Genomic DNA, 12,500 nt, shown 5'->3' with positions numbered 1-12,500 from the left:
ATGATTACAAACTTTTCTCACTTACCATACTTCTTGCAAGCTGCGTACTGTATAACACAGTTGGCAAAATCCAGAGGAGTGACATCGAAGCCCTTCGGTGAGCCTCATGATGATTCGAGGAGTCATTTACATCTCAACACTGGCATCGATCTTGTGTTTGCTGCACTTTAACTGTATCTATAGGTGGTTTGCCCTGGAAAAGAGAATATGTAGGTGGTGTGTTCCATCATTACGTTGTGCTTTTCTGAAAGTCACATTTCCAGTACAATCCTGTTTGTTATTAAAAAAAAAAAAAAACAGTATACACCAGCAACAGCATGCTATGAGTGCAAAAGTGTAACACAACTTCACTCCGGGCCTCAGGATGCACTCAAAGCCCATATCATGTTGAGCCTTATCTCTGTGATTGCAAGATAAATAAATTGGAGATCATATGTTTGTAGATTTGAAAACAATTCCATTAGAAACTAGAAGTTGACGCAAATGCCTCGACGGATATGCCTCCACCAGCATTTGATGGCAACCCATTGTTCCGTTTGAGCTCAATTAAAGGTCATATGAAAAAAAAATTAAAGGTCACATGACAGAGAAAATAAGGATAAGTGGAAGAGACTCAACTTGACTCATGGTGTGCAAAATGAATTTCAAAGGGAACATGCCCTATGACCTTTGATCTTTTGAACCCAAAATGGAATCGGTTCATCTTTTGTATTACACGCGATACTTGTGTCAAGTTTGTGGTTTACAAGTTATCACGGAAACAAAAAAACCGATAACGGATGCATGCACGGATGGACGGACAACCTGAAAACATAATGCCTGCGGCCTTTATCTTTGGAGGCACATTTGTTGTAGAACGATTGATAAACCAACTGTTTTCTGGATTTGTTGAAAATTTGTTTCTTAGTGGAGCATTCGCTGCAGTGTTTCCTGTGTCTTGTCCACTGTCCTGGGTATAACTACTAATGCCTTCTGATTAAAGAGCTTGTTGCAGAATCCTTTGAACCACCGATTGCTTCTACCTCCTTTGTTGCCCCCAGTATTGTGCTTAAGCTCTCAGACTACATCCGTGTGAAGCCAGTGAAGGAGGGACCGAAGGACCATACACTGAGCGACCAACTTGCCGGGGCACTTTGCTGGGTCATCCGTGATTTCCATCTCACGCTCGATGACACGCCTGATGAATATATGGAGGCATGTTGACGAACCCACTCTTGCTGCTGTTACGCATTGCCAAAAGCAAATCCATGACTGCAGGTTTTGAAAAGATAACAAATTTTCTGTGTTTCAGGATGCTTTCCGACGCTTTGAAATATCGGCAGATGGACGTGAGTTGGTGAGCACCCTCAGGAAGTACTTCCCAAAGAGACGCTGCTTCCCATTAAACACACCCGTGCCAGATGCCATAAACTTAGGGTGAGCTTGGAATTGCTCGTTTGATCTCTCAAGCCTTTAAAAATCTCATATGTTGTTGGTAGCAACATTAAAAATGACAGTATGACTGCCATGTGTTGTGTTTATTTCACACAACAACAACAACAACATAGGATGAAATGGTGTAATATAATAGGAATTGCCCCTTTAAGGGAATATTTCACCAGTATGGCATCAAACCCACCTAGTGATGGTCGTGTGATGAAATTGGCACTGGCCACCAGGATTTCATCACTAGTGATGTCATTTTAAGGCTTTCACCCCATTCCATCACCGGTGACCGTTTATCGTATCCCAGAATGCCATAGTGATGCTGTTGTGTTCCCTTTTTGTTCTCAAAAAATTGTTTTGCCACTGAAATGCTATGTCAGCACATTTGATTATTTATTTCTACAATTGTGATGCTAAATCACATGGTACTCTTAAAAAAGATGAGAAGTAGCGTGAAAAAGATAAAAACTAACAGCGCTATTTCTTCGAAAGATGTTTTCAAGACAGAAATCTGAAGGAATCGATTGAATGAATGAATCTGTTTTAAGTCGGGTAAGTGAATGAATTGTTTCTGGTCATTTTGTTTTCAAGAAATTTTGATATGCAATTGGTTAAAAACAATTAAATATTCTTCTTCACTGTGTAGGCCGCTACCTCCGGGCGAGAAAGTCATCTGGGAAAATAATCGCCTGAACGGCAAGGACAATCAATTCAGCTTTAGGAAGTAACATGGTAGAACAGATCCTCAGATGAATTAAGCTGCTTGCGGGCCTGTTGCAACTAGAACTAGCGGTATCCAACCCGCCACCACCATCTTTAATACCAAGATACTACAAATCTTTTTAATACGCTTCATGTCATTTTATAATGTGTGTACGGTCAACTACGTAGTAGGTGTACTCTATTACACTACAGCATTCCACTCATCTTTCATGAATTCACCAAATTTTCTCGATGTGATTTGGTGGCAGCAAATGATTCAATCAGTTAGCCTACTGCACCACCACCATTCAATCAGTTAGCCTACTGCACCACCACCATTCAATCAGTTAGCCTACTGCACCACCACCATTCAATCAGTTAGCCTACTGCACCACCACCATTCAATCAGTTGGCCTACTGCACCACCACCATTCAATCAGTTAGCCTACTGCACCACCACCATTCAATCAGTTAGCCTACTGCACCACCACCATTCAATCAGTTAGCCTACTGCACCACCACCATTCAATCAGTTAGCCTACTGCACCACCACCATTCAATCAGTTAGCCTACTGCACCACCACCATTCAATCAGTTGGCCTACTGCACCACCACCATTCAATCAGTTAGCCTACTGCACCACCACCATTCAATCAGTTAGCCTACTGCACCACCACCATTCAATCAGTTAGCCTACTGCACCACCACCATTCAATCAGTTAGCCTACTGCACCACCACCATTCAATCAGTTAGCCTACTGCACCACCACCATTCAATCAGCTAGCCAACTGCACCACCACCATTCAATCAGTTGCTGGGAATGCGCGGTCACGTACCTAAAAACGATGATGCGTTTTGTACGTGATGTGCTCGACGTTGATGGATCGGAGACGTTTTCACAAATTTAGAGGCTTCATTTTCACTAATAACTTGGTGAAGGTTTAATTGGACTTCTTACCTGACTCGATCGTTTATCGTTCGTCATGGCTTCTTGTAATATTACGTGTCACAACTCATTCAGTAGATGGCGTTTAAATGTTTCCCATTCGAGAACCACTATTCTTTTTTCACCATTAATGATATTCTCCATCCATAACTGGCATACGGATGATAAAATTGCCCACAATTCATAAGGATACTCAAGGACAAGAACAACGGCACAGGAGGAGGCCATTCGGCCTATTATGTCTCCGCTGCACGAACCCCAGTATCGTCACCCATCCATACACGATCAAGATCCCAATACCCATCTATCGCCAATGCATACAGGTACCTATGTCATTCCCATTTAAACACAACCACCCATACCTTTCCAGGGACACCATTCCATGCATGAACCACTCCCCTGCCTGAAAACTGCCCTAACTTTCATCTTTTTACCCTCAACCTATGGCCACTGGTTCTATCACTGTCCACTCTGCTGGAAAAAAAACAAAACTCCACTGTACCTCTTTTGTCCACATCCTTCATTACTTTAAACATCTCGAACAGATCCTCTCGCAATTACCTTCTTTCTCATGTATAAAGTCTTGTCTCCTTCAAGCATTCCTCAAGGCTTAGTCAAACTAGCCCCGGAATCGATCGAGTAGCTCGACGCTGAACCCTGTCTATGACAGCTACAGTGCATCCTTCCTCAGATGCGGTGACCAAAACTGTACACAATATTGTAGATGAGGCCTCACTAAATTCCTTTACAGGGTTAACGCTACCTCTTTGGGGTTGCAGTTTATCCCCCTACGAATACATCCAATGCTTAAATTAAATGCGAGAAAATGGATTCCCTCCAGTTTCCCCTGGGTGCGTGGTGCCCCATGGATGGCAGGTTGCATCAAACTAGTTCAAAAAGGTCAACACCGAAACCGATTTCACTGGTGTTGTAAGTTTGTACGTGCTGTGTACATGTCGTCCATTTAATTTCCCTTCGTTACGATGTTTATTAATTTATGAACATGGAACACGCTCTTCAAATGGACTATATGTAGTCTGTTGAGTGCTGGGCGTAGAGCAGTGAGGTCCAAAAAGTATCAGTGGGACAGAGCGGTCGAGATGAGCTGCACTTGTGCACCACAAACTAAATTGGGAGTTATTTTGAAGTTCTTAGATTGTGAAAAATTTGACTTTTTCACATCGAAATCCATTTCTCGTATTTTCAAAATTAATACAACACCTCCAGCTTGTATCACAGGCCAGAAGAAGCCAATGTGTACCAACATGCGTGAGCTTGCGGTGAGCCTCGTAAGCAAACGAACCAATCGTGATCGGGTCATGCGTATATAAACACACGTGTGCATTATTAAATGATATTAAGTTGAGAATATGAAAATGGAAGAGTTTAATTTATTAAAGACAATTTCTCGGCCAGTTTTCTAATTCAAAAATCAGTGTTGGACGAGCTTGCAACTTTTGAATGAGACATGCTTCCTCTACTTCTCAACAATTTAATCGGTCCGAAATGAAACGCTGTGATTGGTCCTTCACACGCATGAGTGCTGCAATGTTTTCACAGCAAAAATACATCACAATTTTATCTCTTACATATTTATTTATTTTATATTCCAGGCTTGGCTACTTCAGGAAAGGGAAATAATTTGGATGGAGGGATGGAGCACAACAGAGAGAGAGAGAGAGAGAGAGAGAGAGAGAGAGAGAGAGAGAGAGAGAGAGAGAGAGAGAGAGAGAGAGAGAGAGAGAGAGAGAGAGAGAGAGAGATGGGGTGGGGTGGGGTGGAGGGGGGGTAGAGAAGGAGGGGGGGTAAAGTTATTTTTGTTTGTTCATCATATCAACATTAACATGCACTTCTGTCTGAAGAAACAGGAAATGGAGTAAGTTTTAAAACAATTAGTTTGTCTTGCTTCACATTTGGTCAGCTGTGTCATCATTGTGGGGAAAGGAAGGGACAGAGTACAGGGAAATGTCAAAAGCAAACCTGATGTTGAAATGAATATATATCTGGAGAGAAAAACAAAAAGGAAGTACCGTACCTCGAGAGTTCTGAATCTGGAATGATTCATCTTCCAAACATTTGTCAATTCTGTTTGGAGATCCACCACGGTTAGATGGAAGATGGCACTGAGATGGTAATCAGATAGGAACAATGAGCGACGGCCAATCATTTTGATGAATCGTATTGTTTTTGCTCGACCGCATTTCCAATGTCAAACGTTGAGTAAAGATTTGTATTTCCCCAATTTGGGCTCATAGAGCTCATTCTGGCTTAATTCTTCAGATTCCTTGGATATTTGCTCATGACATGACGTTAGTGATCAGTCATGTATCAAATGTAACTTCATACATTTCAAAACAACCCAACTTGTCAGCAATCTATGCTGCTTTTTAGTATCCCTTGCTTAAAAGAGTCTCTACGCACACTCACCTCTAAGCTGTTTAGCCTGGGTTTGAATCCTGACCCAGCTATAAACTGTTATCCGGGTGATTCATCAATGTGTGTGCCATCCCTCGGATGGACGTTGAAGAGGCATCTCGTTTGCCAGCATTCGTTGGTGGATGTTAAAGATCCCATGGTGTCCTTGGCGAAGAGTAGGTGAGCTATCACCAACACCATGGGGAAATTCCAAATTTCTGCCCGAGCCAGCAGAGGGTGGTGTATCAGCGACACAGCCATGCTCCCAGCTCATGATGTTACTCTGCGGCCTTGTGCTGCATACAAACGAAGAAGAACAAGAAGAAGAAGAACAGAGTGTAAGGGCTGGCAGGATAGCAGCATTTGAGGTATGTGCACTTACCTCTGAGTTGTCTCGGCTGGGTTTGAATCTCGGCCCAGCTACGACCTGCCATTCTGGTGTTTCGCAATAAGGGTGAGGCATCAATGTGTGCACCGTCCCTCGGATGGACGTTACACTGTGCATACCTTCTTCCAGCATTAGTTTATGGATGTTAAAGAATAAAGATCACAAGGTGTCCTTTGCGAAGAGTAGGGTAGCTGTCGCCAGCACCCTGGCTGAATTCCAAATTCCTGCTCTAACCTACAGGGGGCACTGCATCAGTGGCACGGCTGCTCCCCCCAGCAAATGCTGCTACCTGCAACCATGTTCTGGATACTAAATAATAATAATATGAGCAGAGTCTCAGTTCATTGAAGAGCAAAATGACTGATTGGGTTATGGAGTTGCAGACAAAACGAGATGGCAGTGAGGAACATATGTATGTTGGACATAGTGAAGGTGGTTTGATGAACCATTTAATTTTCAAATCAATTTTTTTTTTTCCCCCATCAAGTGTGGTATTCATTTTGTCATAATCAATATAATATGCATCTTCAGTACACACCTGTAAACTACATTATTAACTACATATCTACCATTGTCTGGAAACTGCATATGTCTTTATTTTTGAAAATTAAACTTTTGAATGATTACACTCTTTATTTATTTATTTATTTGTTTATTTATTTATTTACTTGCCTGCCGTAGCTAAAATTTCATATTTTGAAGATAGAACAGTTCATCGCAAGACCATTGATATGTTCAAACGGTATGAAAGAAATAGATATCGAGTAGAGTTTTAGCTAAAGTATAAAATTGTGGAAGGATATAGGAGATTATATGAAACTCAGGTGAGCTGCAGCTTTGAAGCACCTGTGAGAGTAGCACGATTCGTTAGAAGAGAAACCAAAAATGGGCAGACAGCCTTGATTTTGGAAGGATGACAAGAAAGACATAACTGGATGACTAAGGTTGGCTCGAATCGTAGGAGCGTAATGGAGTACTGAAAAGGCAATTGGTGCAAGACCTAATGTTTGTCAGATCAGGGAGCCAAGGCACTATTTTATGGATGCACCATTACTCATTGTTATCCAGGAATCTTCAAGATCTTGCCCCGAACGATCTCAGCGAGGCTTTCCGCTGTCAGACCGAAGACATGATACACACCATCCTCAACTCGATTGCCTCCGTGAAGAAGATCATTGGTGAAGAAGCAACTGTCCGAACGATCAACCCAATACGTGAGTCCTGGTCTTGGGTATCATTCAAAACCAACATCGTAGTTTGTGCGTAATTGTGACCTATTCTTCACGGCTTTACTTCCTCCTCCTTTTGTTTTTTTTTTCCAGAATTTCTAACGTTGGCAAACCACTATGTGGCTGCCCTCAACTCAGGGCAGCAGCCTTGCATTCAAGATGCTTACCAGCATTTACTGCAGAGTGATGCTCATCGTGCCCGTAACCACAGCATCAAGGCCTACCGTGATGCCCTAACTGCAGCTTTAGAGGCCTTTTCACAGCCGCGGTCAGCAGACGACATGGTTTTACTCTGTGCTACACTTCACGATACTGCCATGACAGATTTCATCGCACAGCTGGATAAACTAAACCTGCAGATGCAGACTTCAAATTTCTTATCAGCAATGCTCGTACGTATTTACTTGGTTCTCTTTTGCTTCTTTGAGCCATCTTTGTTATCTGTTACAATTACCACCAGTTGGACATGTTCACTGTTGGATAGCCGATGAGCTGTGTTGAGGAGAAAGTCGTATTCGAAGCTCGGCACATTCATTTCAGTTCACTTGCGATGAACATACATTGCTGTTGTCACCGTATCTTTCTATCACCTTTTCCAGGATCTCCTGAAGGAGGAACAGAACAAAGCATGGAATCAAAATAATGAAGTTTCATTGGAGTCCAGCAATGCGGTTCTTTCTGATCTTGTAGCCGGCTGCGCAATGGATGAAGCAAAGTACCTGATGGTGGGAGGCCACCATAACTTCCTAAAGGAGGCCTTCCGTCTTATCATGACCTTCCTAAATCACGAAGGTGAGAAGTGCAAAGATAATACTTTCTCTTAGTCATTTTAAAAAGTTTTGTTTTTTTTCGGCAGCTTCAAAGACCCAAGCAACACCCGAGAGTCTCCAAATGCACACCATCGACTTGTTGGGGTGTTAAAATGAACATCATCTAATCCGTAACTGTCAAGTACAACATCTTTTGCCACTCCACCAAAAAGTATATTCATTGTAAATATGGGCCATCTCCATATAGAAAATGAATAAAAGTCTTTCCTTTTATTCTCTCATCGACACAAAGTGCGGGGACTGGGGTAGGAGAGGAGAGGGGATCAACAAATGAGATTTGGGGGGAGGGGAGGGTCTTTTTCCGCTTGAAACATCAGCTTGGTTAGAAACGAGGCCAATTACCAGCTTTGATCAAAGATTCATGCCTGGTTTGCAAGGAATGTTGAAAAGGCAGTTAAACTTCACTTTGACCCACTGAAAACACCAGTTGAAAGGGAACCTGAACAAGTAGGAATGATCACCTTAAACAATGTTACTCCCACATTTGGTTTAAAATAAACAACAAGCTAGCATCGGTTTTGGAGAGGTTTAGATTGTTCACAGATAGATGGATAAAAGGACTACTGTTTATTATGTATACAACATCTCCCTCCCTCATGCATCACCCCCACCTTTGCCAGTATAAAGTACAAATTGGAACTTGATCTCTACGATTCAATATCACAATGCAAGAGCATTCTCCGCAACTTTAAAACTTTTGGCCAAGTATATCGCATTCCCATAACAAACTAGAAATATGAGAGCAAGTATTGATGTAATGAGCAGATGTGGTGGTTTAATGGTGAGAGTGTCCGCTCTGAGTCAGGGAGGTAGGAGGTTCGAACCCCGGCCGAGTCGTACCAAGCACTTAAAATGGTACGTGCTGCTTCCTTGCCTGATGCTCAGCATTTGAAAGGATAGAGCATGGACAAGCAACCATGAGTTGGGAGCCATTGCACAGGCTTTGATGGGCCTAATGGCCTCCTCCTGTGTTGAACTTTCTTGAAAGGAAACTTGTATTGACTGTAAGCTGATAATTTTATGTTGGACAATGTTTTAATGTAAAAAAAAAACCCCAAAAAGAGCCATTATTTAAACAAAATGCACATCATGTTAAATGTCGGCTTCAGGTTACCTTCAGCCTGAAACGCATCAGCTCTCGGTGATGTTTCACAGGCATGGTGATTCAGGTGATTCATCAATGTGTGTGCCGTCCCTCGGATGCACCTGAAACTGGGGGTCCTGCCTGCCGGCATTAGTTGGTTAAAGATGTTAAAGATCCCACGGTATCCTTCTTGAAGAGTAGGCGAGCTATCGCCGGCAACATGAACAGATTCCAAAATTCCTGCCCTAACTACTGGAAGGCGATGGCAAACCACCCAATGTAACCCTTGCCAAGAAACTGCTTCAGTAACCCCAACGCTCTGCAACAAAGTATGGAACATCAGAAGAATATGGGTCAAAGGGTGGATGACACATTCCTCTCTTTATAGAACTGTCAGTTTTGTTTTTCATCGATTCAAATATTGTAGTCCTGTTTGAAATCTGTTTTTATTTCAACGATCCAAACCCTCCCCCTCCGTTGACTATGGAATAAATATATGGCCCCTAAGGCATTCTGAGTGTGCTAAATTTTTGTTGTGGAATGGAGAATGACTGAAAATTGTCAATATAATTGCATTTGTTTTGTCGGGGTAAAGGGTAAATGATTTGCGTTTGGGAGGTGGAAAGGTGGGTCATCACGTTTACGTCATTTTTCTTTCAGAGATGGGTCCTTGCTGCCAACTCGCTCTGCGTGACTTTGTTTCTGGACGGTTGGTCCAACTGGGCTCGACGGTAGAACAGACGGAGGCAGAATTGGCACGACGTGAACAGGTAGCTGCTGAGAAGAAACGAGCAGAAGAGATAGAAGAAGCACGAGCACAGGGTCGGCGCGAGTCAAAGAATAAGTACAAAGTGAGTCGCATTACCAGGCTATCTGCTCAAATACACTGATGAAATTCTGGTGGAAATTGGGACAGATTGGGACGGCAGAATAGCCGAGATGTGTGCCCCACTCCCCTGAATCTCGACCTAGACCTAGCTGTAAAGTGTCATCCTGGTGTTTCGCAGGCAGGGTGGTTCATCGATGTGTGCGCCGCCCCTCAGAAGGACGTTAAGTCTGAGAACCAGTCTGATAGCAGTCGTCGCATTGGTGGATGTTAATGACCTCACGGTATCTTTCGCAAAGAGTCGGCGAATTGTTGCCGGAACCCGAAACAAATTACAAATTCCTGTCTTCACTGACTGCTGGGAAGGCAACGATGAGCCACCCGGCATAACCCTTGCCAAAAGATTGCTTCAGCAGAACCAACACCCTGTCAAGAACTCGGTTCCTTGATGAGATGGAGGAGGATGATGATGATGATGATGATGATGATTATTATTAGGATAGAATACATAAATGACTTGTTAAGTTGATCTCGTTTAATAATGTAAACACAAATTGCTCAAGTGAACAAACTATTTTTCAGGAGCAAATTCAAGAAATGCAAGAGAAGCATCAAGAAGTTTGTGCACAGCACAAGGTAAGGTGAAATTACACAAAAATTGCTGTATTGGACGTAGCATCTGAGCACGTGTCAAAATCTCAGGCCCGATACCAAGCACAGCTGGGGAGATCATGAGTCAGGCAGCAGACTCGAGTCTTAATGTAATCCCAGTAGCGTGTGTGTATAATGAGATATTGGAATTTTTTTCATGATATTTTCCTTCAGCTCGAGATTCAGTTGCTCGAAAAGCGTCTGAAAGAGACAACGGAACAACTCGAGGTAGGTTCGGCTTGTTTGCCCAAGGGTTTCTGGTTCAAATGATGTTGTGCTTTTCTAATGGTTATTGAGCTATCCGTGTTGAAGGTATTTATAAAGCAATGACTGTGTGGACAGGAGGACTTGGCTGGAGCCAAAGCAAGCTGGCGAGAAGAACGAATGAAGTTGCAGTGTGATCTTGAAGTGGAGAGGCAGCACTCTCATGACTTGCAAACAAGGTCGCCAATTTCCTCACCGGGTCAATGGAGTCGACGGTCACTTCAGAGGAACATCCAGCGGTTGTCGTGTCTCGGTCTTAGTAAGAGTGAATGAAACCATGTGTGGGGAAGTGAGCATATCATTTGGAGCCACGTTCGATGCGATGGTTTAATGAAACTGTTGCTTCGCAGCCAGTGCGTGTTCAACAGATTATTGTTTTTCCTGTGTGTATCATTTTTATCATCCCTGCCGAGGACCCGAAGCCTGGAGCTCAAATTGGTCCAGATCAAGGTCATGGTTCACCGGGTGTAATGGTATATCGGTATGTCATCACCTTGACAGGCCCAGTGTGATCAAACCTCATTGCCCCCCCCCCCACCTCCAGGCTAATTTCCTTGCAAGAGAGTGCAGAGTTACTAGCATTGCTTCCAGTTTCATCTTAAGCTATTAACTCAACAGTCATTAAAATAAATTAACTTTTACTTTGTTGCAATAAAATGAACAAAACAGAAGAAAAAAAAAACTGCATTTTTTGCATATTATCACTTAATTGTTTATTTTATATCGTTTTATAGAGTTGCCATTTCTTCTCTGGGGCTGCCAGGATAGCCTCGAGGTGTACACACTCACCTTCAACGTGTCTGGCCAGAGTTTGAATCTCGACCCGGCTATAAACTGCCATTCAGGTGTTTCACAGGCATTGCGAGGCTTCATTGTAAGTGCCGACCCTCTGAAGGACGTTAAGCGGGATGACTCATCTGCCAGCACTGGTTGTTTGTGGATGTTTAACTTCCCACCTGTATCTATTGCGACGAGTCGGCGAGTTATCACGGGCACCCTGAACAAATTGCAAATTCCTGCACCTTCAGCCGAATGTCAGGCCTGGCCAGCTGGTTCGTGATAGACCTTGGCCTAAAACATTCCACGGCCGACCCGGCAAGAAGATGGGAGTAATTGGGGTCGTTTATGAAGTCGTCGTCGTCGTAGTAGCTTCATTCTTTCTCTCCAATGTATTTTTCTATCCATCTTGGAATTGATAGTATAATGGATCTGATTGTATTATGTACAATACAGTTTAGAGGTTGGTGTCGTGTTTCCCATGATCTGCCCTTCAAAGTAAAACTTGTATCTTGCTCTTCTGTTTTTGTTATTCTGAGCACAGAATCTGTCTGTATAATAAATAGAGCTTTGGTGGCTGTAGCTATGTCAGCAATATTCACTCGTCGATTGATCACAGCACTAACCAATCCGGTGCGCCCGTTTTTCCCTTCACTCGTTAATTGGTCGCCGCTCTGCGGTGATTACAATATCTATGATTATGGTGCGGCATCTTTATCACACACTTTCCTCACCTCGTGACGCGTCCTGGTGATTACTATATCGATTGCGGTGCTATCCTTGACAATTTTAAGTTTCTTTGACTCCCCGGACACGAAGCGGCCATCTGTCGGGAGGGTGGGATTGCCCGCTCGTGTTGATAATTAATGTTACAATGACATAGATTTAGCCTGATGTATGTGATTCCTCATTGCGATGACTACAATGAAATTCATAATCCATGTAATTAATTTGTCCATTGT

General features: G+C 43.0%; 1 protein-coding gene across 2 annotated transcripts in view; it reads left to right on the top strand.

Moving 5' to 3' along the window:
- LOC147023464 (guanylate-binding protein 7-like) overlaps window positions 1-12,500 on the top strand; it is a 14,436-nt gene that overhangs the window by 1,852 nt on the left and 84 nt on the right. The window contains exons 2-11 of one of the 2 annotated variants that reach the window (XM_085888881.1): window positions 1-97; window positions 1,041-1,194; window positions 1,292-1,416; window positions 6,946-7,091; window positions 7,200-7,498; window positions 7,706-7,898; window positions 9,681-9,871; window positions 10,429-10,482; window positions 10,672-10,725; window positions 10,840-12,500. The exon at window positions 1-97 is cut by the window's left edge and continues 333 nt beyond it; the exon at window positions 10,840-12,500 is cut by the window's right edge and continues 84 nt beyond it. In XM_085888881.1, coding sequence (XP_085745007.1) covers window positions 1-97; window positions 1,041-1,194; window positions 1,292-1,416; window positions 6,946-7,091; window positions 7,200-7,498; window positions 7,706-7,898; window positions 9,681-9,871; window positions 10,429-10,482; window positions 10,672-10,725; window positions 10,840-11,034 — 1,508 coding nt within the window. In that variant the 3' untranslated portion in view covers window positions 11,035-12,500. The remainder of the gene's footprint in view (window positions 98-1,040; window positions 1,195-1,291; window positions 1,417-6,945; window positions 7,092-7,199; window positions 7,499-7,705; window positions 7,899-9,680; window positions 9,872-10,428; window positions 10,483-10,671; window positions 10,726-10,839) is intronic. The other variant, XM_085888882.1, reaches the window with a different exon arrangement.

The sequence above is a fragment of the Eptatretus burgeri genome, chromosome 7 (genome assembly GCF_056783735.1).
Source record: "Eptatretus burgeri isolate ZD-2024b chromosome 7, Ebu_testis_v1, whole genome shotgun sequence".
In the NCBI taxonomy this organism is placed as follows: Eukaryota; Metazoa; Chordata; class Myxini; order Myxiniformes; family Myxinidae; genus Eptatretus; species Eptatretus burgeri.
Note: the sequence above shows the minus strand (reverse complement) of the source record. Positions and strands in the feature narration are given on the sequence as shown.